Genomic DNA, 26,594 nt, shown 5'->3' on the forward strand with positions numbered 1-26,594 from the left:
ACCATTTAAGATTTTTTAAAAATCCTTTTATTGATTTTTTTTTTTTTAAATATAAGTTTATATATATATGTTTTTTTTCCCCTACCCCCTTCCGTTTCTTGTGAATGGTAGCATATGTACATACTTTTGTCCACCTTGCTTTTTTAATGTAACAATATATCCTGCAGACTGTTCTGTAGGTCTGTGACTTTGGATTCATTCCTGTCATATTGTTTTAGGTTGCATTTATATTTATACAAGCCTTTTATTTAAGTAATATTTTATTGTATGGGCTATTTTATTTGTACTCTCAACATATGGTATTCAGTAAGTTTGTGGTATCAGTCAGGGTCCTGTCAGGGAACCTGGCTGTGTGTAGTGGAATAAGGGATTTATTACAGAAATTAGACCATAAACAGTTTTGTGAGGACCAGGGAGGTAAAGATCTGGAAAAGGGGGAGTTAAAAGATCAGAGAAGGAATCACTAACCAGATTCTCCGAATCAGTGAAAATTGGGTAGAACAGGCTAGAGCTTTTAGGGAAATGAAGCCAAGTATGTCCAGCCACTGAAGTGGGACTGTGAAGGAGGAGCTTGAGGAGAGCCTTATGGGAAGCTCTTGCCTCTGTGTGTAGCTGCTACCTCTGTAGGTTTGCAGCCAATCATCTGGTGGTAGGCTTGGGCCACTTTTGCTCAGTAAGGCTGGTATTAGTCAGAAGGAAGAACTGGGCATAGAGTAGAAGAGAGCAAGTACAAGCTGGAACTCTCTGGGTGGGCACCTCTGCATCTGTCTGTCACTGTATCTGACCATGAAAACCCTCAGAGAATAATGGCTGCTGTTCCACTTCCTCATTTCAAACAAATCTTGTACAAGTTCCCCTTTTGGTCAACCCTAACTTAGAACCATGTAATGAATGGGATTCTGGGAACTGTAGTTCCCAGCTTAACAAAGTTGACCAGCACACTTTGTATTTGTGTTCTGTTGCCTACCTTTATACTGATACTTTTATATAGTACTCTCATTTCCTTTTTGGGGGAGCAGCGGGGTGGAGAATGGGTTTTTTGCTATGAGCAACATTGAGATTAGCTAGTAACCTCTTCTCATCTCCTCTTGCAGCATTTGGTTTGAAATAATATCCTTTTAATCTCAGTTAATAACCATAAGGCAATCAGGAAGCATATTTTACTTTTTATATTCTCTCCTTCCCCTACCCCATTTTTGGTAATTGTGTCTGTATTATCAATGCAGATAGCATTTACATAGTATGCTTTCTCCCTTATTACCATCATTTATTCTCAGTTCTTTAGTAAATATATATTTAATGACCCTCTATTAGTGTGGACATCTCTCCAGTTATTTTGGTTGTCCGAAGCATATTCTCTAGCAGAGCCTCAGGAAGGACTCAAGGGAACAATATTTCCTGGATCCTTGGCAGTTCAAAACCGTTTATCACCATTAATACTTGGATGTCAGTTTGGCTGGATATGAAATCCTTCTTTTCTTGAATACCTTAAAAAATTTGGTTTGGTTACTCCATTGTTTTCTGGCATAAACTTTTATTGCAAAGTCTCATGACAATCTAATTTTGTTGTATGAGTGACTTCTTTCTGACTGAGTGTTCAAAGGATTAGTCTTCTTATTCAAAAAAGTTAAGTAGTTTTACTAGAGTATGTCCTGGTGTTGGTCATTCTGGGTCAGTTTTTCCAGGTATGTAGTATGCCTATTAAATATGTAGTTTTAAGCTTTTTTCTTCTTCTTTTTTTAATTTCAGCAAAGTTTTCTTGAACTCTGGTTTCTAGTATTTTGTGGCTAAGAATCGGTATAAATCCAATCCCCAGAATATGAGGAGTAATTAAATCCTCACTTTCTCACTTCTCTATCATCTCTAACACTAGCCACCCATGCTGCACTTTCTCTCTGACCCTAGCCACCCAGAGCTAGGGCATATCTCATAAGTTAAAAGGATGCTGTCCTTCACACTGCCAAATAGGCAGATGCCAGCTGCAAGTTTGGGGAGTCCACGTGACACTCCAGACTTCTGATTTGCTGGACACAGATTTGGGGTTTCCGCTATCCCTTTAGGATGCCAGCTGCAAGCTCAGGGGCCTTCCCTGGTTTCCTTCACTTTCACCTCCTGGCTACCCCCGCTTCTTTGGGTTTGATAATTTTCTGGAACAACTCGCAGAACTCACAGAAAGTACTCTACTTACATTATAGATTTATTATAGCAAGAGAATACAAATTAGAATCATCATAAGGAAAAGTCACATGGGCAAGGTCTGGGAGAGTTACCATCTTGAAGCTTCCATGTTCTAGAGAGTGTGCATCACCCTCCTTTTGACAACAGGAAGCTCTCTAAGCTTCTGTGTTTAGAACTTTTAACAGCCAGTCATAATTGAGCCCTCATTGCATATGCATGATAAGCTAAATCGTGCCTCCTGATATTAGTTGACAGTGGCCTGCCAGATAAGTCTTTTCTGGTCTGGCTAACCTCTGACTCGTTAGTACAAATCCTTAGATGTGGTTTGGAGGTTTCAGATAAAGGCATCTTGATTGCTTCTTGGGTTATTTCACAGGAACCAAGGACAAAGGCCAACATTGTTTGCCATTACCACCCAAGTATTTATTCTGTTCCATTGATTTGATTTCCTTGTTTGGAGAGTCTTGGTATTCTATAGGGCCGCTGTGAGTTGGAATCGACTCGACGGCAATGGATTTGGTTTGGTTTGGTTATACATATGTTGGATCTTCGTTCCCTATCTTTTGTCTCAAATCCTCATTGTCTCACTTTTCATTTTTTTATTTTTAAAATTTCTCTCCTTTTATTTTGCCTTGTTTTTCCGTTAATGCATTATCTTCTGTGTTTATTCACTCTTGTACTGTATTTTTATGAAAACAGTGCACACATTCTACTTTTGTTTGCCAGCTGCACCCTCCCCCCATGAGGTATTTTTCTAAGTGCACTCTACTAATTTTTTTTTTTTAACAGCAACATGTTAAAAAAATCGGAATAGCACACTTATAAAAATATCTCACTGGGATGGAGGGAATGGTTGCAAACAAACGTAGAACACACGTGTAATTTGTGTAAAAATACGGTATATCTTCTAGACTTCGTTTCTGAAATTATTCTTATTATTTCCTGAGTTCTGTCACCTCATTTCTATTTGTAATTCTCATTTATGTTATTTCATATTTTTTATAATTTTCTTAGTTTTGAGGGCCCATTTTGAAACAATAATTTACAGTTTTCATGTTGTTTGTGGGCATGTCTTTTGGCATACTTTCATTTCCTGTTGCAATGTTATTCTGTTTTTTTTTTTCTTATAGTAACTTTATATGTGATTTGACCACAGTTCTTTTCTGTTGCTCATTTTTACATGAAATTCACTTTCTTGAACCAGTAGGAGAGAAGTGTGGACCAGGATAGGTGTCTAGCTTTATTGTTTTCATAAAATGTTAAAAAGTATGTCATCCTTTCTGAACTCTCTTGCCCTTCTTCCTCTTTTCCGCCTTTATCTGAACCTTTTCCCTTTGCTCCTGTTGTCACTGTCCTGTTCAATTTGATGTTTAGTCTCCACAGTTTCTTCTTAGTATGGGCATCATCCTGGAAGGGTGCATCTTTAGCTGGTTAGTTTAGAACTTTGCTGCCCAGTGGCTTAGCTATTTAAATTTAAGTAAATGAAATTTAAATAAAATTTAAAATTTGATTTCTGATGTACACTAACCCAAACCCAACTGCTGCTGAGTTGATTTGGACTCATAGTGACCCTATAGGATAGAATAGAACTGCCCCCATAGGGCTTCCAAGGCTGTAAAGCTTTACGGAAGCAGACTACCTCATCTTTTCTCCTGTGGAGCAGCTGGTGTGTTCGAACCGCTGACCTTTCAGTTAGCAGCCAAGCACTTTAACCATTGCACCATCAGGGCTCTTATGATGTGCACTAGCCACATGGTAAATGCTTAATAGCCACATGTAGATAGTGGCTACTGAAATGGGCATTGCTGATATAGAATTACATCACTGTAGAAAGTTCTGTTAGACAGTGATGGTTTAGAGTGTGCTCCATTTCTTTCAGACTTTATTGTAGACCTTTCGTACCCGTCTGCAAACTGGAACGTGCAAACCCCCACCCCCACCCCCGTTTACACTAAGGTTCTTATATTGGCTTGCTGTGCATTTTATTGAGTATATAATACAATTTTAGGGTTCTCTTCTTATCAGAACCATCAGACATTCTGCTTCCCCCTACTTTCTCTCACATAGATACTGATACCACATCTGTTTTGTAGCTGTCAGTGGTTCCTACTTGCTCGTATTTTAGGGTTTATGGGGTGCCTTGTTCCCTAGTTTCAGTGTAGATATTGTCTGTGGGTCTTGTGGTTTTGCTGGTCTAGTTTCTCTGCTGTTTTTATGGGTGGATTTGGGAGATTGAAAAGCTGCCATGCAGCCACTGCCATCTTCTAAAATCTCCCTTATTGGTCTTCCTGTAATTTTGTAGCTTCCCTTCTACCTCTTCCCCAAACCCTAAATATGCCCCTCCCTTTTATTTAATATTTATTTACTATCAAAGTAGCCACCTGCCATTAACTGATTAAGCAGATTCAGCCATGCCATTAGCCTCTTTCCACCTTTAGTCGCACCATTTTAAAAATGAGAAGGTTGGACTAGGGTTAGTTTGTTTTTTTTTTTCCACAGAGATCCCTTACCAGGACTCTTGTGTTAGCATTAACCAAAAAAAAAAAAAAAAAGAAAAAAAAAGCCAAACCTGTTGCCAGCAAGTCACTTCCCACTCATATAGACAGTAGAACTGCCCCATAGGGTTTTCAAGGAATGGCCGATGGATTCAAACTGCCAGCCTTCTGGTTAGCAGCCAAAGTCTTAACCACTACACGACCAGGGCCTTCTGTTAGCATTAGCAGGGTCTAAAATGTAATCTGTGAGTATATTCATTTTGCCTTTAAAAACAGAATACTGCTTTGAACAGAGTAGAGATGAACTTCTACACAATGTGACCTAACTCATTCTCAGATAAATGTAAATGTAGTCCTCTCAAAGGATTTTTTTTTTTTTTTTTTTTTACCCCCGTGGGATTTATCTCCTTGTTATTCTGTTACTCCCTCAACTGTGTAAATGAGAGTAGTTATCTTACCTGAGTCAGTCTTGCTGTGTTGGTTTCAGATTATACAGTTGTTCTCATTTCTCACAATCTGCAGTTATTGCCATTATTGGCAAGAGGTCCGGGGCTTAGGTTTTCTTGGTTTCTATTTTTTTTTTAAATGCTTGAGTTCAGTGTATATGGGAAGGGATTGTGTTCATTTTTTTGCAGACATTCTCTGAAATAATCTTTAGCTACTAGGAAATAGCTATTTCTGTGACTCATCATTTTCTCTTGTAGGATGCTGGCTAAAGGATTTAATTTTGTAGCTAGAGATTTATGACTTCCAGAAAGAAAACTGCAAAAATTGAAATTTTCAAAGAATTTTAGATTTGATATAAAATGCTATATAGTTGTTGAAAACTTGAGTTTGTAATACAAATATAGGTAACTTTGGTTGATAAAATTTTCCTAAAAAGGGGTGTCATGATTTGCAGTGAGAAATAGCTTTTTAGTCATTTTCAAGTGTAAGCTCTTAATGTTTGTTTGGTTTTTTTTAGCTTCCCATAAAAACAGGACAGCAGAGCACACATACCAAAGTCAGTACCGAACACAATAAGGAATGTCTTATCAATATTTCTAAATACAAGTTTTCTTTGGTTATAAGCGGCCTCACCACTATCTTAAAGAATGTTAACAATATGGTGAGTATCTGGGTTACTGCTTTGGGTGGGAGTTACGTTGCTTTGTTTCTGTTTTCGTTTAAAAGTTTGGAGCAGTATATTTTGAAGTATGGGGAGTAATTTTCTGTGCACTCTGGGTATAACCATTTTATTTTGTGGATGAGCACAGGTAACTTTTAACTTTCATTTTGGTTTTTAATTTTTTCCATTGGAAACTTACCGTATTTGTAACACTATATCCTTTTCTAGTACTTTTTTTTAGAAATTAGGGTTTAGTACAGATTGTGTCATTATAAATTGACCATAGTAGTCTTTTAAACTGTTTTCTTTAGCCTCTTATTTGAATATTTACATACCAGGTTGTCCTGGCCCTAAGTAGAGTATAAGTAAAATATTACCTTGCAGTCTTAAAATGTGAGATTGATTTTTATGAAAATATTCACATGTATGTTTTCTTTCTTTCTGTAACCTATGACAGATTGTGTAGTAAAGAACTAATTATTGAAACGGTTTTCCTCAAGTACCAATTTCATCCAATATTTTCATTATCACTGTTGCAAAGCTTATAATGGGTTTTTATTTCTCATTTTATAAGATCTGTTTACATTGCTGAGACTTCAAGGTACTCTTTCTCTCTGTCTGAGGTGATTCCTTCCTTTCTGTCAATTCCTGTGTAAAGTCTCATTTATGCTAAGTTCAGAGCAACTGATCTGAAGATAACAAGTAATTTCTTTTATAAGGATCAGCACAGAGCTGGTTCCTATGGGGCGGAGGTTAAAGATGTCCCAAATGTCCAGCTTTTCCAAGCTGCTGTACCACTCTGTCATCTCTAACGTCAACTACTCCCTCTCCCCTAAGTACTCTCCTTCCTGTCTTTGGGTTCCCTAATTCGCTGCAATGTCTCACAGAACTCATGAACCATATAAAGGAAATGGCTCACACGGTTGTGGGGCTGGCAAGTCCCAAATTCGTGGGTCAGACGTAGGCTTCTCCCAACCTACGTGGCTGCAGGGGCTGACGAACCCAGACTGACAGTTCAGACTACAGGCTGCTGGTTCACAAAGCTGCGGAAGCTGGCGAATCAGGTCACATGATAGGCCACCAGCCCAAGGGGCTGCGGAGAGTGGTGAATCCCAGAGTCAGCAGGTCAGGCAGCAGGCCTCTGGGGAGGTCAGTTGATCATGAACCAGATGCAGGATCCACATGCAGAGAGATAGAGCCTCACCAGGATACACACATATACCTTAGATGCAGGCCTCACCCCAGGGAAGGGTGTAACTTTAATGAGGATGGGGCTTGAGTCACGCCCTCCTGCAAGGCTGCAAACCCAAGCTATACCTTACATCAGTTGTGCCTCATCAACACGTAGAGGTCAGGATCCACAACACATAAAAGTGGAGGACAGCCACACAGTACTGGGAATCATGGCCTAGCAAGTTGACACATAACCCCAACCACCACAGGTTCCATATACCTTATTTGCATAGTCCCACTCAGACATTATGTGTGAGTCACAAAGACCATGGCTGGAAGGGCCATATCAAGTAATTCATTACACCGCAGAATGTTTTCTTGATTGACTCCAAATTGTGTGTCTTTAGCACTTAAAACCTCAGTTTGTATTGCTTGTATTCAGCTGTGAAACTGACTTCTGGTTGTAGATTATGAAAGTCCAATTTTTAAAGTCATTTCATCTTCGGTGTGTGTTCTTTTAAGAAAGTTGATCAGGCAATACCCCAAACTTTGCCTTGCAAAGATATTTTCTCTTTATGGAAAAAATTTTAGATTTTCTTTTATAGAAGTACATTTAATATTTTGTGGAGCTCTTCTGTTGCACAGTATGTGGAGCACAGTGATAAGATTTTGCACATATAAAAAATGACCATTTTCCCAGTTACATTGAAAATATTTAAAAATTTGGGACCTCCTTTTCAAAACAAAAACAGTATTGTGATACTGGCTTTCATTTAGTGCTTATTGAATAAATTAAATTGTGGAAACTGTAGTCTCTTGTTAGTAAATAGAGTGTAGTATTCAGTTTGAGGATAGTGAGTACTTAAAATGTACTGTAATTGGTGCTAAAACATTTTTTTGCTGTAAGAATTAATACTTTGATTATTTTGTGGCAAAAATGTAGAAATACTCAACTCTGGATTCTGGTACAGATCTATATGTGTGTCTAAATCCTACATATTTTTAAAGCATAAACCAAAAGTACCATCTTTTACTGATAGAACGCTAATGGCAGACTATAATAAATACCAGTATTTCTGTTTACCTCAGAATTTACTTGGTGTGGGGATCAGGATGAACAAAAATAATAGATTTAAATAAGTATACTCTGGGAGAGAAAAGGGAAAACCATTGATTTTCTTGATCTTTAATCCTGCACGTTTTCAGATGTATGTTGATTTGTAGTGGAAAGTGATAACCAACTTTAGTGTTCTGAATATCTTTTATTTTAGAGAATATTTGGAGAAGCTGCTGAAAAGAATTTATATCTCTCTCAGTTGATTATATTGGATACACTGGAAAAATGTCTTGCTGGGGTAAGTAAATCCTTCCTTAAGTAAGTAGGCTGACTTGTAAATTCGGTCTTGAGAATGATCTGATTTACCAAAGTATAGATGTGAATAAGAAGAACGATCGTGGACTTTCTAAGACATGTAAATAGAATTTTGTTAATAGAGCTGACTTAGTGGCACAGATAATTTTTCAAGAGAAAACTCTCTCTCATCTTTTATAAATTAAATAGATGTTAGGTTTACTTATAAAGTATTAAGTTTGAGTCACATTTCTCTCTCAGGTTTTTTAGAGAAGATTTTATGAAGAAATCACTAATTAATTTCTCTAGATAATGTTATGTATGTAGTATTGCTTAGCTGCGAAAGACTGTGACAAAAGACCAAGAGTAGTCCTTTTTTTCTCCCTGAGTAAGTCTGATTTTAATATTCTGCTTTTCAAATCTATTTAAAAGAGAACTTAACAATATAAAACCATAAATCTAAAAAATTAAAACACTTGTGCAAACATGAACATGTAAAATAGATAATGCGGAAGAGTAGTTGAGTACAAAGCAATTCTTTCTCAGATTTCCTCTAAATACTTATCTCCCTCAGTGTATTTCAACCATGATTTGATTTGAACTCTTAAACAAGAATATTTCTGCAGTGTAAAGCAAAATGTTTCTATACTTCAGTCTTAATTCTTCCTGGAATATGGTCAGAGTTTATATAAATATATAAATTAAATATCCCTAGTGATCTGTCTGTTCAGTATGTATTGGAGTTATTTCTTATATTCTCCCTTTCTCTGGCACATCTGCTTTTTATTCAGATTTGCTTCTCTCTTACACATATGTTACAGTTCTCTGTAGTAAACCTAGGTGGAAGGAGCTTTAATTTATGCAAAGTGATTATGTGGTTGAGAGGAGAGAAAATACTCAAAAATGTTTGGGGGAGGAGTAGAACAGGGAATTGGAAAAAATAATTATATTCACACAACTATGTACGGAAGGAGGTATTTAAACTTTTTGGCCACAAAATCTAACCATAATGTATTAAACAGTTATGTTGACCTTTGACTATATGCCAGAGTTATGGGACAGTGTTTATAAGTTTTCTATTTAAATTGAAGGTGAACTAGTTTTAGCTTGATGATTTCTATTAGTTTGTGATATATTGTTCATTTTTAAAATGGAGTGAAAGAACAAAAGGGCTGTTAAGTACAATGATGAAAGGTGGGCAATTTTTAAACTTCTCTGGAATCAGTTCTTTCTAGTGGTCTTATTACTTTGATTGTAAATTACCAGTGCATACATATATTTGAATGGGGATAGGGTGCTTTATTGCCTCTTTCAGCTCCACAGCTTTCCTTCATTAGCATTTTAGTTGAGAGATAACTATATTTTGGGAAATGATCACTGTTACTATTGGCCAGTGTCTGATTTGATGCTCTTTGGAGATAGCCTAATCGAAATTTTAATAAATGGGCATAGTGTAACTTGCATAATGCTTAAAATACATATTTCCTTGCTGTGTTCTACTATTGGAAATTTATGTTTGTTTGTGTCTTAGTCATCTCGTGCTGCTGTAACTGAAATACCACAAGTGGATGACTTTAACAAAGAGAAGTTTATTCTCTCACTGTACAGTAGGCTACAAGTCCAAATTCAGGGCATCAGCTCCAGGAGAAGGCTTTCTCTCTCTGTTCGCTCTGGAAGAAGGTCCTTGTGATGCATCAGTCTTCCCTTGGTCTGGGAGCATCTCAGCGCAGGAACCTCAGGTCCAAAGGATGCGCTCTGCTCCCGGCACTGCTTTCTTGGTGGTGTGAGGTTCCCATGTCTCTCTGCTTGCTTCTCTTTTTTATATCTCAAAAGAGATTGGCTTAAGACACTACCTCATCTTGTAGACCTCATCAATATAACTGCCGCTAATCCATCATATTACGTCATAGTGATAGCGTTTATAACACATGGGGAAATCACATCAGATGATAAAATGGTAGACAATCATACAATACTGGGAATCATGACCTAGCCAAGTTGATAGATATTTTTGGGGGACACAATTCAATCCATGACAGTTTGTTTTCATTAAATTTACAGTTTTAAAAATAATGCTATTTATGTTATTGAAAAATTGTGTTTTCTTGGATTGCCTTCAATAATTTTATGGATGTCTCATGATTTTCATTTTTAAATTACAGTAAATTGAGGCAGTTTACCAAGAACTGAGTACATGTTTATCATACAAGTAGTTGGAATAGCTGACTGTTCTAACTAACCCTTACCAATATCTGAAAGTGAACAAACCTTTACCAGTATCATACTGTGAGTAAAATTTTATAGAAATCGAGGAATCTTAAGTATTTTTGTTTTTGTTATTATCATTGTTCAAAAGATTTAACACTCTTACTCTTTTTTTTATTAATTGGAGTTAGTTTCAAATCTTTTTATTAATATTTGGTTAACCTGTACATCAGAAAGAAATATTCTAACTTGAAATTTACACATTTTTAGGATACCTGTTTATTTCTGTTCATATATTTCAGTGTATCTGCATCTGAAAGCACTTGAATGACAATGACAGAATTGAGTGTAACCTACAATTATACAAATTTTTGTTCTTTGCCATCACGTTTTGTATTACCAAAATTTTTATCCATACGTTGTTGTTAGATGCCATCGCTATGAGTCGGAGTTGACTCGACAGCAACAGGTTATCCATATATGGATACTTAAAATCATTAGGTGAAATAATGAAATGGAACAGAATATCTGCCAGATAGCTTAGGTGAAATAATGAAATGGAACAGAATATCTGCCAGATAGCTTGCCCTTTGATTATTTGTTAATTGTAAAAGGAAACATTTATCTTTACAATGTAGAAATTTGAGTGTTAGCATCAAGTGATCAAATTTGGTGTCATTAACAGGGGGACTTTCTGACATTATGTGCTCCTGGTGTGCTATGTAATATGAAGTATACTGCATTACTTAAAATGTTTCACCTGAATCTAATCAGACGATTAGATTTAAGTTCCAGTTTACAGAAAATACAGTAATTAGAAGAACAGGTTACACCACAAAGAAATGATCAAATCCAGATTATAGAACATTCTGTAAGGCAACTGACCCGGTTTCTTAAAAAAGTTATGGAAAAACAAAAGTGATATGTATGGGATGTAGGGGAAAATTATTCTAGAACGAAGATACTAAAGAAACATAACAGTTATGCTGCAATCTTTGAACCTTTTTTAGATCCTTGTTAAAAAAGCTATGGAAGACATTTTGGGGGCAGTGGGGGAGACTTGACTAGAGAATTGAGTATTAGAGGATTCAAGGAAATTGTTTATTTTTCCTTGACGTGATATTTGTATTGAAGTTACATTGGAGAATTTATTTTTAAGAGATGCTGAAGTACTTAGGGGTGAAGTGTTACGATGTTTGTAATTTACTTTTAAATGCTTCGATAAAAACAAACTCATTTGTAATAAATAATATCTAATTGTTTTGGTCAGTCTACCTAGAGGTTGGTGTTTGAATTTTGTCCCCAAAAAATATGTGTATCAGTTTAGCTAGACCATGATTCCCAGTATTGTGTGATTGTCCTCCATTTTATCATCTGATGTGATTTTCCTATGTGTTATAAATCCTACCTCTATGATGTTAATGAGGTGGGATAAGTGACAGTTACGTTAAGAAGGCAGGACTCAGTCTACAATTGGATTGTGTCTTGAGCCAGTCTCTTCTGAGATATAAAAGAGAGAAGCGAGCAGAGAGACTGGGGGACCTCACGCCACCAAGAAAGCAGCACTGGGAGCAGAGCGCATCCTTTGGACCTGGGGTTCCTGTGCAGAGAAGCTCCTAGTCCAGGGTAAGATTTATGACAAGAACCTTCCTCCAGAGCCGACAGAGAAAGCCTTCCCCAGGAGCTGACGCCCTGAATTTGGATTTGTAGCCCACTAGATTGTAAGAGAATAAATGTCTGTTTGTTAAAGCCGTCCACTTGCAGTATTTCTGTTACAGCAGCACTAGATAACTAAGACAGTAGGTAAGATCATCCACCAGGAATTTATTTGGATGTTCATACAGATGACACAATGTACTCACCAATGAATATGAATAAAGGTTATTTAGAACTCAGAACAAACTGGGAATTCCTAGGAGAGTAAGGGCTTCTCAGGGAGGGGGATTGGCTTTTTGTTGTGGTTTAGGAAGTCATTTTAGTTACCTAGTGCTGCTGTAACAAAAATACCACAAGTGGGTACCTTCAAGGAACAGATATTTATTTTCTCACAGCTTAGGAGGCTAGAAGTCTGAATTCAGGTCGCCAACTGTAGGGGAAGGCTCTTTCTCTCTCTGTGTGTGTATCTTCCCCTCCATTTGTACTTGCCTGCTTAATCTGCTCTTTTATGTTTCAAAAGAGATTGTTTTAAGATATACCCTACACTAATACTGCTACTTAACATCACAAAGAAAACCCATTCCCAGATGGGATTGTAACCACAGGTATAAACCAAACCAAACCAAATCATAGCTTTAGAGTTGATTCCAACTCATAGGAACCTTATAGGACAGAGTAGGATTGCCCCATAGGGTTTCCAAGGCTGTAGTCTTTACTGAAGCAGACTGCCACATCTTTGTGTCATGGAGCAGCTGGTGGGTTCAGACTGCTGACCTTTCAGTTAGCAGCTGAGCGCTTAACTATTGTACCATCCCAGCTCCTTTACTACAGGTATAGGGGTTAGGATTTACAACACATATTTCTTGGGGGACACAATTCAGTCCATAACTGGGGTGAAGATGAAATCATCTTCTTTATTAGAATATCTATAGATAGACGAGAGCCCTGCTGGCACAGTGGTTATGTGTTCAGCTGCTAACCAAAAGGTCGGCAGTTTGAATCCACCAGCTGTTCCTTGGAAACCCTATGAGGCAGTTCTACTCTGTCCTGTAGGTTTGCTATGAGTCGAAATCAACTCAATGGCAGTGGGGTTTTTTTTTTTTTTTTTTGGTTTTAAAGGTAGATATGGAGTCCCTGGGTGGCACAAACACTTAAATGCTCAACTGCTAACTGAAAGGTCGGCAGTTTGAACCCACCCAGAGGCACCTCAGAAGAAAGGCCTGGTGATCTGCTTCAGAAAGGTCACAGTCTTGAAAACCCCATGGAGTACAGTTTTACTCTGCAACATATGGTATCACTATGAGTTGGAATTGACAGCAGCTGGTTTGGTTTTGGTTTTTATAGATGGATGTAGCAAATGATGATAAAAGGTTAATTGTAGAATCTAAGTGATGGGTATATAGATGTCATTATACTCCACTTTTCTGTATGTTTGAAAGTTTCCATAATAAAAAGTTGAAAAAAGTGGTATTACCATGTTTATATGTCAAATTAAGAAAGTTTTAGAAATATGTAATTATTTCTGTTTTAGCAACCAAAGGACACAATGAGATTAGATGAAACGATGTTGGTCAAACAGTTGCTACCAGAAATCTGCCATTTTCTTCACACCTGTCGAGAAGGAAACCAACATGCAGCTGAACTTCGGAATTCAGCCTCTGGGGTGTTATTTTCTCTCAGCTGCAACAACTTCAATGCAGTCTTTAGTCGCATTTCTACCAGGTTAGTGTGTAAATCCATATAGGATTGTAGTAATAGTGTAAATTTTTAAACATTATCATTGAAGTCTTTCTTTTGTCTACATAAAAGTTAAAAGTTGACAGAAATGAGTTTTATCTGGGCTTTTGTAGAAATTTTATGCATTAATTTCTTTGAAGCGTTTATTATGTAATGTTGTAATGTATACAATTAAATATGACTATACTGTTATAAACTTGAAGGTCTAAATTTTAGGAAAAAGTATTACCCCTGACTAGTACATTAGTAATACAGACTCCTAAGGTTTTTTTTTTTTTTAAACAGTGGTTTCTGAACATACTTTTAAGTGAAGTCAGCCAACCAGATGGAGTAATTGATGAGAGTAGTCAGAATTCTGATGCGCTCACAACTGTGCTCTTTTATCACAAGATCCTGAGTAACCAAAAAAACTTCAGTAATATGGAGCACTAGGAAGTGAGTAATTACGAAGCAGAATTCTCCAGAAAGTGAACTGTGTTTTAAGTGTATGAACTGTAAAAGCTCCCATTTATCGAGCACTTACCTCATGTTTTGTCTAACCTCACAGAAAGCCTCAAAGGTAGGTGATACTTCCCCTGTTTTATAGGTAAGCAAACTAATGCCCAAGGAAGTTATTAAGGTGACATACCAAATAATGGTGGACCCCAAATTTCAGCCTAAGTCAGGCTGTCATGCTGGCCTCGGAGTCTGTATTATATATTAGTTTCATTATACCAGGCTGCTTCCCTATACTTCTGTTTTAGCCATATTTTGATGAGATCTTTTATATATATGCCTCTATCCTTTATAAATGTATGCTGCAGATGGAAAAATTGGTATAGTTGGTGCCCTATGAGACAGAATTAGAACTGACTGTAGCAAGTAATTCTGGAACTTGTTCTGGGGAAATAATTTACCTTTCTCATGCAAGGAGAGTCAAATGGGTCCTTAATTTTGACCAAGTGGGAGGAGGTATAACATGGAACAGTTTTCTGCCAAATCACTTAGTGAATCAAAGACTAATATAGAATAGAGAAAAACAGTTCTCTTTGCTGTTTGTGCCTGTATCTTTTGAGTTGTCTGCATTGTGTGAATGGTGGACTTCCATTAGTCTGATTTACTCATTCTTCTGTTGTTTTTCCAGTAAGTGTGAATGAGAGTATACATCGTAATTTGAAAATTTGTGCTGTGTTGTTTTGGGGAGTTGGCTAACTTCAAGATCTTGCACTCTTTTTAATCAAAAATGACATTTCTATAATCATGATGCTAGGCAACAATATTCTTTAACTGTTTGACAGAATTCCTGGTACAAAGAAAATTAAAATTTTGTTTAATAGTGTAATATGATTGATAGTCTTGGATAATGTTTGTGATAGAACAGTGTTTTCATGAAATCTCTTCAAGTAATAAAATTTTGAATTCTAAGTAATAATATCCTGGTTGAATCAGCGTGGTGAGAAACACGTAAGGAATAAAAAAACCAAACCCATTGCCATCGAGTCGATTCTGACTCACAGCGACCCAGTAGGACAGAGTAGAACTGCCCCATAGGGTTTCCAAGGAGCGGCTGGTGAATTCGAACTGCTTACCTTTTGGTTAGTAGCCGAGCTCTTAACCAATTCACTGCCAGGAAAATTATTAAAAAAACAAAACAAAAAAACCCAAAGTCTTTTCGATTAGGGTAGCCTCTAGACCAGTCTTACTGTTTTTAAGACTTTGAGCCTAAAATAATCTTATACTGAAGATAGAAAACCATCAAAAGATAAATTGTGTTTTAGTCTACCCATTGTTGTACAAAACACAGCAAACTTAAACCACCTTTGAAAACTGTAGAAGATTTAAATTTTCTAGTCACCTGGAATTTTATTTTACGGGGTTTTGTGGCATTAGCACATGTAGAAATAGACAATCTTTGTTTATTCTTTTGAATTTAGTTCACTGTTGCCAGAATAGAAGTTAAGTGTCTACATAGTAAACCAGTTTCTTTAGCTGTCAGAGGACAGATTGCTCAGAAGTGGGGTCTGTGTAATATATATTTTAGATAATTTCCTTTTCATTTAGCTTGTGCCAGAAATAGGGTCACCTTCTGATCTTGTTCACCTGAAAGACCCTTAAGATGCTTTAATTTAGGTGGGGATATCTTCTGACATTGCTGTCACAGCATTAAAACCAGTTGCTGTTGAGCCAGTTCCTACTCATGCGTTAGGTAACTTTAACATCTGCAGGTGACTTGGATGGCAGTTCTTTCTGAAGACTGATTTCATATATAATAGGTGAATCAATATCATGTAACTTTTTTGTGCTTGATCATTCTACATGTCTACAGATTTTTTAAAATAATATTTTATTGTGTTTTAGGTGAAAGTTTACACAGCAAATTAGGTTCCCCTTTAAAAATTTTTATACAAATTGTTCTGTGACATTGGGTACAATTTTTACAGTGTGTTGGCATTCTCATTATTTCCATTCTGCTGTGAATCGGAATTGACTCGCTGGCAAGGGGTTTAACTGGTGGTCCAGTTGTGAGGATTTTTGTTTTATGTTGAGGTATAATCCATACTGAAGGCTGTGGTCTTTGATCTTCATCAGTAAGTGCTTCAAGTCCTCTTTACTTTCAGCAAGCAAGGTTGTATCATCTGTATAATGCAGGTTGTTAATGAGTCTTCCTCCAATCCTGATGCCCTGTTCTTCTTCATATAGTCTAGCTTTTTGGATTATTTGTTCAGCATACAGATTGAATAAGTATGGTGAAAGGATACACCCTGAAGCACACCTTTCCTGACTTTAAACCACGCAGTATCCCCTTGTTCTGTTCGAATGACTGCCTCTTGGTCTATGTACAGGTTCCTTGTAAGCACAATGAAGTGTTCTGGAATTTCCATTCTTCACAGCGTTATCCGGAATTTGTTATCCACACAGTCAAATGCCTTTGCATAGTCAATAAAACTTAAATCTTTAAGATTAAGTGATTTTAAATCCTTGATTGTATACTCTTTCTGTTTGTATTTGCTGACTTTAATTCATAATGAATCGTTTTCTGTCTATTTTGTAATCTTTGACTGCAGTCTTATCTTTAGTGATTAAGCTTTGGAATTTCTTATAGCCTTGAGCTGTAGGAATGTCCTAGTGATAGTTCTGCATTTGTTTTTGCTAAGTGCCCAGCTCTGGGTCTATTTGTTTGCTTGTTTGTTAACTTCTCAGTTTAGCCCTGTACTGCGTGGGTAATATAAACTTGGAACACAAACCCTTTAAGATTCAACCCTTGGTGACTTTTTCCTATACCCAAAGCCAAGGCAGAGCAGGGTTTTTTGTGCTGGTACTGTTTTTTTTTCTCCTTCCTGCCTCCTTCCTTCCCTTTTCCTTAACTGTTTTTGTGAGTGCATAGTTCTCTGGTATTCTTGTTTTATGCAGGTTCTCAGCTCTAATACCTACATTATTAGGGTCCAGGACCTTATATCCATTCCTTATGTGGATGTTAAACCCCAAGCCCCTAGGTTATGAAGATAAAAAAAACCTAACCATCCCCAGTCTTCCCCTGCTGCAGGGCCACATCATGAGGGTTAACTCTCCTGGCTTTCAGTTTCCTCTTTATTAGTGTACCTGGGGGGAGGCGGTTTTTACTTTATTTCTATACATTTAAAATATTTTTGCTGTTGTTCCATTTACCTGGTATTAGTAGGTGTTTTAGTGATAAATTTTCCACTTTATTTTTTTTGCTTGAGCTACCTTTTATTTGATTTCTCCGTCTCCAAAATGACGAGCTTTACAAAATACTCCTTCCCTGTAGAAATAACTGGATTATAATGGGGATTAAACTTTTCTTCAGTTTTTCCACAAGCAGTCCCTGGAGTTAGCTTCACAAAAGTTGTTGTTGCTGATCTATTGAGTTGTGTTTCCTACTAAGGGATACTCTATATTTCTAGGCTCTGTGAAGCAGCTGTGGGATTTTTTGCATGTCAGTCAGTATTGAGGACTTTCTCATTTCCAGTAGGAACTGCTAAGCTTTTTTCACACTGATGATATGAAAAGTTTTTGTGTCAGTGCTTAGAATAATTTTAGTGTTAGCTATACATCTGTAAGCTACAATGAGTCAAAGAAGAATTTGAGAAAAGAAATGAGATTGATTTCTAGCAACTGAAGGTCTAGTGTGATGATTCATAAGTTAGATTGAAACTGCACTAAAATGGTTAAAATTCAAGTTAATATTATGAATAAGACCATGTAGTATTTGTGCTCTCTCTCTCTGCGTTTGTGAAAATTAGTTATTCTATGGTGCCGCTTACGTTTTTTTGATGTTTGCTGTTAACCCGAAAGGTCAGCGGTTCAAAACCACCCATTGGCTCCGTAGAAGAAAAGACCTGGTGATCTACTCCCATGAAGATTACAGCCTAGGAAACCCTGTGGGGGTATTTCTGCTCTGTCATATAGGTTTGCTATGAGTTGATTCCAACTCATTGGCACATAACAACATTAACTAAAATACTGAGTATGCCTCATTAGGAAGCACAATTCTGTAGATTAGCAATTGCACTTAAGTGAATTTATCAGTTTTAAAATATCTGAATTTTCACTAAATATTAAATTTACTACATTTATGATAACTTTATATTCAATATAAGGGTAATTTTGAGTTTAGAAAAATTCTTGTCCTTATAAGCTTATCTTCTACTGGCAAAGAGAAACATTAATCAGATAATCACATAAACATGTGTACAGACAATGAAAAGTGCAATGAAGAGACTTAGTTTTTTTTTTTTACTGCAGTATAACCATGTCCTGTGAATGCAGATAAAGTATCATTTATGTTTCTGAAGTCTGGTTGATATGAATAGAAGTTAATAATATTAAGCTTTATTTTACTTATTTGAAAAATGTAAAGTGGTATTCCATCTTTTTTATTTTTAAAGTTTTTGTTATGAAAACATTTCAAACATACACAAAGCTGAGAGGATAGTATTTCAAATCCCCATGCATTTCTCACTCTGCTAACAGTTATTTCTACCTCGTCCCTCCTTTTTTATTTTAAAGCAAATGCCAGGTATGTATCATTTCACCTATAAATATTTCAATATGTATTCCTAATAGAAATATTTTTTTAAAGTTAACTACAATACCATTGTCATACCTAACAAAAATTCATAATATCCTTAATATCGTATATTACCAAATTCATGTTTAATTTTCCCTGATTATTTAAAAAAATGGCCTTTTTTTTTGGTTTGTTCTGATCAGGATCCAAACAAGGTCCGTCCTGGCAATTGGTTGATATTTCTTTTACACCTCTATATCATAATCTAATTTATATCATTTCCTCATTTCTTCACCTTCCCACCCTCGTTTACTTCATGTTGCTTATTTGTTAAAGAACTGGGTTGTTTGTCTTGCAGAATTTTCGGCATTCATTTGGCTGGGCTTGATTGGAATCAGTTTTTTTTTGATTGGGGGTCAAGAATACTTCATAGATGGTTCTGTATAGTTCCTGTTGCATCACATCAGTAAACGTGTCCAATTGTCCCACTTTTAGTGTTGTTATGATTGGTTGTTGGATTCAGATGTTATCAGCTTTATTCATTCATTGTAAAGGTGCCTATCCATTTTTTACCTAATGTTTTTAGTAGCTATGATGATCATTGCATGGATCTGTCATTTCATTGAGAACTGCAAAATGATAAATGTTCTGTCATTCATTCATTTTTAAATTGTGATTCTTGCAAAATATTTCTTTTCCTCTTTATTTATTCATTTACCTTGCAATATGGTCCATAGAGAAGGCAGTGTAGAGGCTCGATTCTTTATCAGTTGTTAGAATGACTTGGTACCCTAACAATTCCTGAAGGTGACACAGTGAGGTTTGTGTATGTGTGTATTACTACGGACTGTTGGATTTTTACTTATAATTTTACGTGTTTCAATTGTTGTAAACATAATTCTTTTGATGCTCAAATTATCCCATCTTTCAGCAGTGGGACCCTCTGTAAATGGATACCCATATGGTTTTTGACATAACTCCTGTAGTTGATAGTTTTCTTGTTTTCAAGCTTAAGGTGATGTAGGGTCATCTTGTATATCTCCTGCCCCAATCTTGGAATTAACTAATTTTTCCAAAGAACCCTGGCTTCTTTTAGTGGGAAATATTGTTTAGACACCTCAATTTCTGCGATAGGAATACTAAATTTACTGGATTATTATTGATTTTTTCATCATATCCCTTAAATTATCTATGTTACTGTAGATTTTTATAAAAAATAGTCCCTTGTTTTTATTTACTCGATAAACTGTCATCATTGCAGGGAGAAGCATCTGTTGAATTTGGAATTTTGGAATATCCTAAAACTTAAATTTATACATTGTTTTTGGTTTTTACTTTTTAGGTTGCAGGAATTGACTGTTTGTTCAGAAGATAACGTCGATGTCCATGATATAGAATTGTTACAGTATATCAGTGTGGATTGTGCAAAATTAAAACGACTCCTAAAGGGTAGGTTTAAATGTAATATCCAGAATGAATCACTCTGAGTCTAAAACTAGTATTATGAATGTACTAATTGTGTTGAGTTAGAACTCAAAATGGATTTTGTAATGCAGATGTCTTTATGAAATGGCTAATCATACTTTTGGTCCTAATTTTTGAACCATTGAAAACAATACAGTAGAGAAAATGAGTATCTTAAATCTAAACAGTGGAAAGTTTTGTTTAACTAAATGTTTGTTTTTAATAAAGAGAATGTAAGGGTGTTATTCTTTAAATTTTCCAGATTTTGATCTCTTAAGGATGGCTATAGGTTATAGAAGTTACCTGTTTCACTGTTACAGCACTTAAAGAAGATAGTCTTTAGCAGGATATCAAAGTTTCGTGGCAGAATGGAACTGAGAGATCATGAGCTCAAGGCAAGAGGAGGAATTGAGTCAGGGATCTCATTTCTGTTTTCAGCTGTTACTGACTTAATGACTGACTTTACAGCACTGCACAGTCTCTTAACCTTTCAGTGCCTCGTTTTGCTTCCTTGCGGAACATGTTAGTAGTATCCTACATGGGGATATTATAAGGCTTAATAAGTGATTTTAAAGCTTTGGGAAGTACTTTACATGATTATGTGTGTTGAAATAAATTATCAGAAGGAATTGAGAGAATTACTGTGGTGAGCAGTAAAGTGCTAATATAAATCATATATAAGTGAGTATTATTCATAAACTGAGTATGAATATCTAAATTTCATTTCATGAAATTGCTTTTTATTTTTATGTAATATTGGATGCTGGCTAATTAAAAAGTGAAATTTCATAGTATACAATTCATACTTATTTTTATTTTACTTTGTATTTAAAAATTTTTATTGTGGTAAAATGTATGTAGCAGTTTGCCATTTAAAACATTTTTAGTATATAATTCAGTGACTTTAATTGCATTCTCCATGTTGTGCTACCATCACCACTATTCATTTCCAAATTTTTTATCACTTCAGACAGAAACTCCGGTACCTCTTCAGCAGTAACTCCCATTAACCCCTCCCCTCAGTCTCTGCTAACCATTAATAAATTTCTCTCTGTGCATTTACTTGTTCTTGATATTTTATATAAGTGGGATCATGTAACATTTGTCCTTTTATGTCTGACTCATTTCAGCATAATGTTTTTGAGTTTTATCCATGTTGTATCATGTATCAGAACTTCATTTCTCTTTATGTCTGAATAATATTCCATTGTATGTGTATAATATGTTTTGTTTATCCATTCATCTGTTGATAGATGCTTGGGTTGTTTTCACCTTTTACACTGAGCGTTGGTATACAGTCTCTGTTTGCCTCACTGCTTTCAATTCTCTTGGGTATGTATCTAGGAGTGACATTGCTGGGTTGTATGGTAATTCTACGTTTAACTTTGAGAACTACCAAACTTTTTCATAGTGGCTGCATCATTTTGGAGCCCTGGTGACGTGGTAGTTAAGAGCTTGGCTGCTAACCGAAAGGTCAGCAGTTTGAATCCACCAGCCACTCCTTGGAAACTCTACGTGGCAGTTCTACTCTGTCCTGTAGTGTCTCTCTGAGTCAGAATTGACTCGACGGCAATGGGTTTGGGTTTTTTTTTTTTTTTTTTTTTTTTTGATGTCATTTTACATTCCCACCAGGTTTGTTCAAGGATTCCAGTTTCTCCACATCGTCGCCAACATTGTTATTTTCTGTTTTTCTGATTATAGCCATCCTAGTGGGGATGGAGTGATATCTCATTGTGGTTTTGATTTGCAGTTCCCTAATGACTAGTGACATTGTGCATCTTTCCATGTGCTTATTGGCCATTTGTATATCTTCTTTGCCAAGAAGCACATGGAAATTTGCTTATTTTAAAATTGGGTTGTTTGTCTTTTTCTTGGGTTGTAGGAAATAATTTATGTAATCTGGATATTAAACCTTTATCAGACATATGATTCCTAAATATTTTCTCCCATTCTGTAGATTGTTTCTTCACTTTCTTGATAAAAGTCCTTTGATGTGCAAAAATTTGATTTTGATGAAGTCCAATTTATCTGTTTTCTTTACTGCTTGTGTTTTTGGTGTCCTATCTAAAAATCCATTGTCAAAAACAAGGTCTTGTAGCCTTTTCTCTATCTTATATTTTCTGCTATGAGTTTTATGATTTTAGTTTTTATATTTACATCATTCATCCATTTTGATTAATTTTTATATATGATGGGAGGTAGGTATCCACCTTCATTCTTTCCCATGTGGAGATCCGCTTATCCCAGCACCATTAATTGAAGAGATTATTCTTTTCCCATTGAATGGATTTGGCACCTGTCGAAAATCAGTTGACCATAGATATATACGGGTTTATTTTGTATCTTAATTAAGGAATTGCCAGACAATAATGTTTTTTTAGCGTCTGGCCTAAAGGAAGATGGTTTAGTTATATTGGCTTTGAAAAACTCAACAGTTCTGCAATGTAATTTTCAAAATACCATATTTGATTTTTTTAAGATGTGCTTTAAACTCAATAACTACTTCACTAGAGTTATAAAAAGACTATATATAGATGAATAATACAAGGCTGTGTGTTCAGCTGTTTCACTGAATGGTAAAATTTAGAGATTTTCTCTATGTATTAAATTAGGAAGTATTATAGGGTCACTATGAGTCAGACTCAACTGGACCGCAACGGGTTCGGTTTTTTTGAGTGGGATTTTATAATTCTTCATAACTCTTCAGTGACATTTTGGAAATAAATCAGGTCCAAGTTGACCATGAATAAATGTTTTTTAAAAAAACAGTTTTGATAGAAATATTCAATCCATAATGATTAACTGAAATTGTTTTTTATGCCCAAATGAGAGAAACTAACTGTGTAGTTAAGTGACTTTCTTTTACATTGCAGTAAGTTATCCCCATTGAATGCAACGTCCTCAAAAACATAATTTATAGTATACGTCAATAAATACATAAAGTATAAAGCAAAGATGGTCCTATGTGATGATGGTAAAAAGGATTGAAACTTCCAATTATATGAGTAATAAAACTAATAATGTGTTTCAAGTTCAATTCTGCAAGCATTTGTTGATCACTTATGTGGAAGAAACCATTGCTAAGTCCTGGGAATGTAAAGATTAATAAAGTATTGAACTGTCCCTAAGGAATTCATGGCGTAGTTTGAGACAAATGTGTTATTATTAATTAGCAAAATAGTGTGATAAGTGCAACCAGAAAATATGTGCAAGGTCCAGAGGTATAGTGCAAAGGAAGGAGTAGTTAAATTTTTTTTCAGGAAGGAGAGGAGCAGCTTCTCATAGAAATGGTGGTATCTGAGATTGATCTTGAATGAAAAACTATGAGGTGAATACCGTAGCGGAAAACAGGAGAATGTGTGCCAAGGCGTGGAAATGTCGAATAGCATGGGGTCACTGGGGAACAACAAGTTCAGATAGGCTAAGCATAAAGCAAGAGAGAAGACGTATGTGCTTGTTTAGGATTCTTTGTTTGTCTTTGGTTTTTAGCGATTGTGATTATGATATGTCTTGGTGATTTTCTTTTGGGGTCTGTCCTATATGGAGTTCGTTGAGCTTCTTAGATGGTCATCCTTTCATTGTTCATGATATTGGGGAAGTTTTCTGCCAGCAGTTCTTCAGTGAGCCTCTCTATGTCTTCTCTTCTCTCCCCCTGTTCTGGAACTCTGATCACTAGCAGATTTTTGCTTTTGATTGTATCCCACATAATTCTCAGGGTTTCTTCATTTTGCTTTGTTCTTTTTTCTGATTTTTCCTCAGAGTTGTATCCAAGTGTTGCTCTTCAGTTTTGCTGATCCTGTCTTCCATCATTTCAAACTTGCTCCTCAACCCTTCTATGACACTGTCCATTTCTGAAATCTTGTTGTTTATCTTCTGGATTTCTAATTGTTGTTTTTGTATGACTTCTAGTTGTGAATTTATTTTAGCATTTTGTTTTTGTATTATTTTCTTGAATTCTCCGATTTTTTGTCTGTATTTTCTGTGAATTTGTCTGTCTTTTCCATGAATTTGCCTATTTTTTCCTCATTTTTCTCTGTGTTTTGCTTCAACTCTTGGATAATTCTGAATATTAGAGACTTGAATTCCCTATCAGGTAGTTCTAGTGCCTTGTCTTCTACTGGAAAAACATCTGGTATTTTATTTTGGAATGCTGGAACCATCGTGTCCTGTTTTTGTATATGTTTTGATATTGTCTACTGTCTTTGGGGCATTCAGTAGTTATTTTCCTTGTTTATTGATTGTAGATTTGTTTGTTCCATCCTGCGTTTTTGTTTTATTTGGTTATGTCTGAGCAGGCGGGCTGTGCGTTCTTTGTTGTTTGCTTGTCTGTGGGCACGATACTTTCCACCTCCTTCTCCAATTGGCAGGGTCAGTCACTCAGGTATGGTACAGCAGGGTGGGTCCAGCTGAAGGGGAGTTGCTGGGATGGGTTGTTTGTGGCACGTACTAGGGCCGACATGACGGACTGGGAATCAGTGCAGGGCAGGTTCTGGTAGGCCGTGTCCGTGCTGCTTGGGAGTGTGATGTTGAGCACACGGTGCAGGTAGGGAGGAAGGAGGGAAGAGATTGTGATGTGTGGAGCCAAGATGAGTATGGGAAAGAGGAGAGAGAGGAACAGGAGCCAAAAACTTACACACAAACAAAAAAGAGTGCTAATCAAGCTTGCTATTGGAGTGGGGAGATGAGAGACTGAGAAATGGAGAGAAACAAAAATGGAAAAAGAAAAAGAAAAAAATGAATAAATTGAGAAACTGGAAATGAAGAAAGACAAAAGGGAAAAAGAGAAGAAAACAAAACAAAGCAACGAAAAAAAAAAAACCAAGAAAAAAGAAATGCTTGCAGGGATGTCACTGTGCGTCTGCACAGTGTAAGGGAGTAGCTCCTAAGCCATGGGGTACTGCCTGGCTAAAGGGGCTCCCAAGCCGAGAAAAGAAAAAGAAACAAATCAAAACAGAATAAACAAAAGCCCTGGGGGTCCCACCAGCATGGTGGCATGGGCCGTTGAAGCAGTTTCACAGTCAAGCGGTGTATAGCAGCCTTTCAGGAAGAAGCAAGGATGGCACCCGGAGCCAGGTATTTGAGAGAAAAGAGGGGGAGGTGGTGAGAGGTAAGGAAGAAATCTAACGAAGTGGAAAAAAGCAACACCAGCAGCCAACAAATGGCACTCAGGGAGCTGGCCAGTGGGGGTGGGTGGAATCCAGGTGACACAGGGATGAAGCTGGTGCTTCCCGGCCAAGAGACTGTGGCTGCAGGAAGCAGAGGAGGCTGAAAGGGGGTGAAGAAGGGTGCGGGGTGGGAAAGCGTACATCGCTGGTTACCGGTTGTTCTGTCTCCTGCTGGAAGCTCTGTGAAGCTGCTTTCTCATACCTCTGTTCGCTGATCTCTGATAGGAGTCCAAGATGGCAGATCCATGCTACGGTAGCTAATAGGGGACCTCTGCATGTATCTCTCCTTGCTCTCTGTTCTCGGTCAGTTTCTTATTCCATTTGGTGCTTGGCTGAGTTCTTTATTGCTTCATTTGATGCGTAGGGTTTCAGGACTGATGTTTTATAATTTTTTTGAGAAAAAAGTTATTAAAAACAGAACAAAAGAAAAAATCCCTCACAACATCCTTCATTTGAAGTTTAAGTCATATTTACTTTTTATTGAGTTAGTGTTTATCAGGCATAACTCGACTGAGTTTTGTGGTTTGTATTAATTGTCTTTACATTGTTTACAAATAATACTGGAATAAAAGTTTTCTTGTAAAAGGAAAGTTAGTTTTGCTGGTAGCTCCGAACTGTATTTGGGTTAAATAGTTCATCTAAAACTAATTTAAAAATGTTTTTTCCAGAAACAGCATTTAAATTTAAAGCCCTGAAGAAGGTTGCACAGTTAGCAGTTATAAATAGTTTGGAAAAGGTAAGTTACCACCTCTTTGATATTAAACTTTTGTTAATTTTTGCTTATAAGTTTTGCTGTCTTTAGAATTTTTGAAACAAAAGAGACATGACTTGAGTATAATTTCACATTAAAATTTTTTAGGAAGAATACATCACAATATTCTTTTTTAAATTTTTTTTTATTCTACTTTAGGTGAAGGTTTACAGAACGAATAGTTTCTCATTAAACAGTCAGTACACATATTGTTTTATGACATTGGTTAACAACCCCATAACATTTCAACCCTCTCCCTTCTTGACCTTTTTTTTTTTTTTTGTGAAAATATACATAGCCAAA

General features: G+C 36.3%; 1 protein-coding gene across 2 annotated transcripts in view; it reads left to right on the plus strand.

Annotated features, from left to right (window-relative positions):
* NF1 (neurofibromin 1) overlaps nt 1–26,594 on the plus strand; it is a 256,616-nt gene that overhangs the window by 39,973 nt on the left and 190,049 nt on the right. For both annotated transcript variants that reach the window (XM_004385390.1, XM_004385389.2), the window contains exons 2-6: nt 5,638–5,781; nt 8,226–8,309; nt 13,698–13,888; nt 20,254–20,360; nt 26,209–26,276. In XM_004385390.1, coding sequence (XP_004385447.1) covers nt 5,638–5,781; nt 8,226–8,309; nt 13,698–13,888; nt 20,254–20,360; nt 26,209–26,276 — 594 coding nt within the window. The remainder of the gene's footprint in view (nt 1–5,637; nt 5,782–8,225; nt 8,310–13,697; nt 13,889–20,253; nt 20,361–26,208; nt 26,277–26,594) is intronic.

This window comes from Trichechus manatus, unplaced genomic scaffold (assembly GCF_000243295.1).
Source record: "Trichechus manatus latirostris isolate Lorelei unplaced genomic scaffold, TriManLat1.0 scaffold00138, whole genome shotgun sequence".
Lineage (NCBI taxonomy): Eukaryota > Metazoa > Chordata > Mammalia > Sirenia > Trichechidae > Trichechus > Trichechus manatus.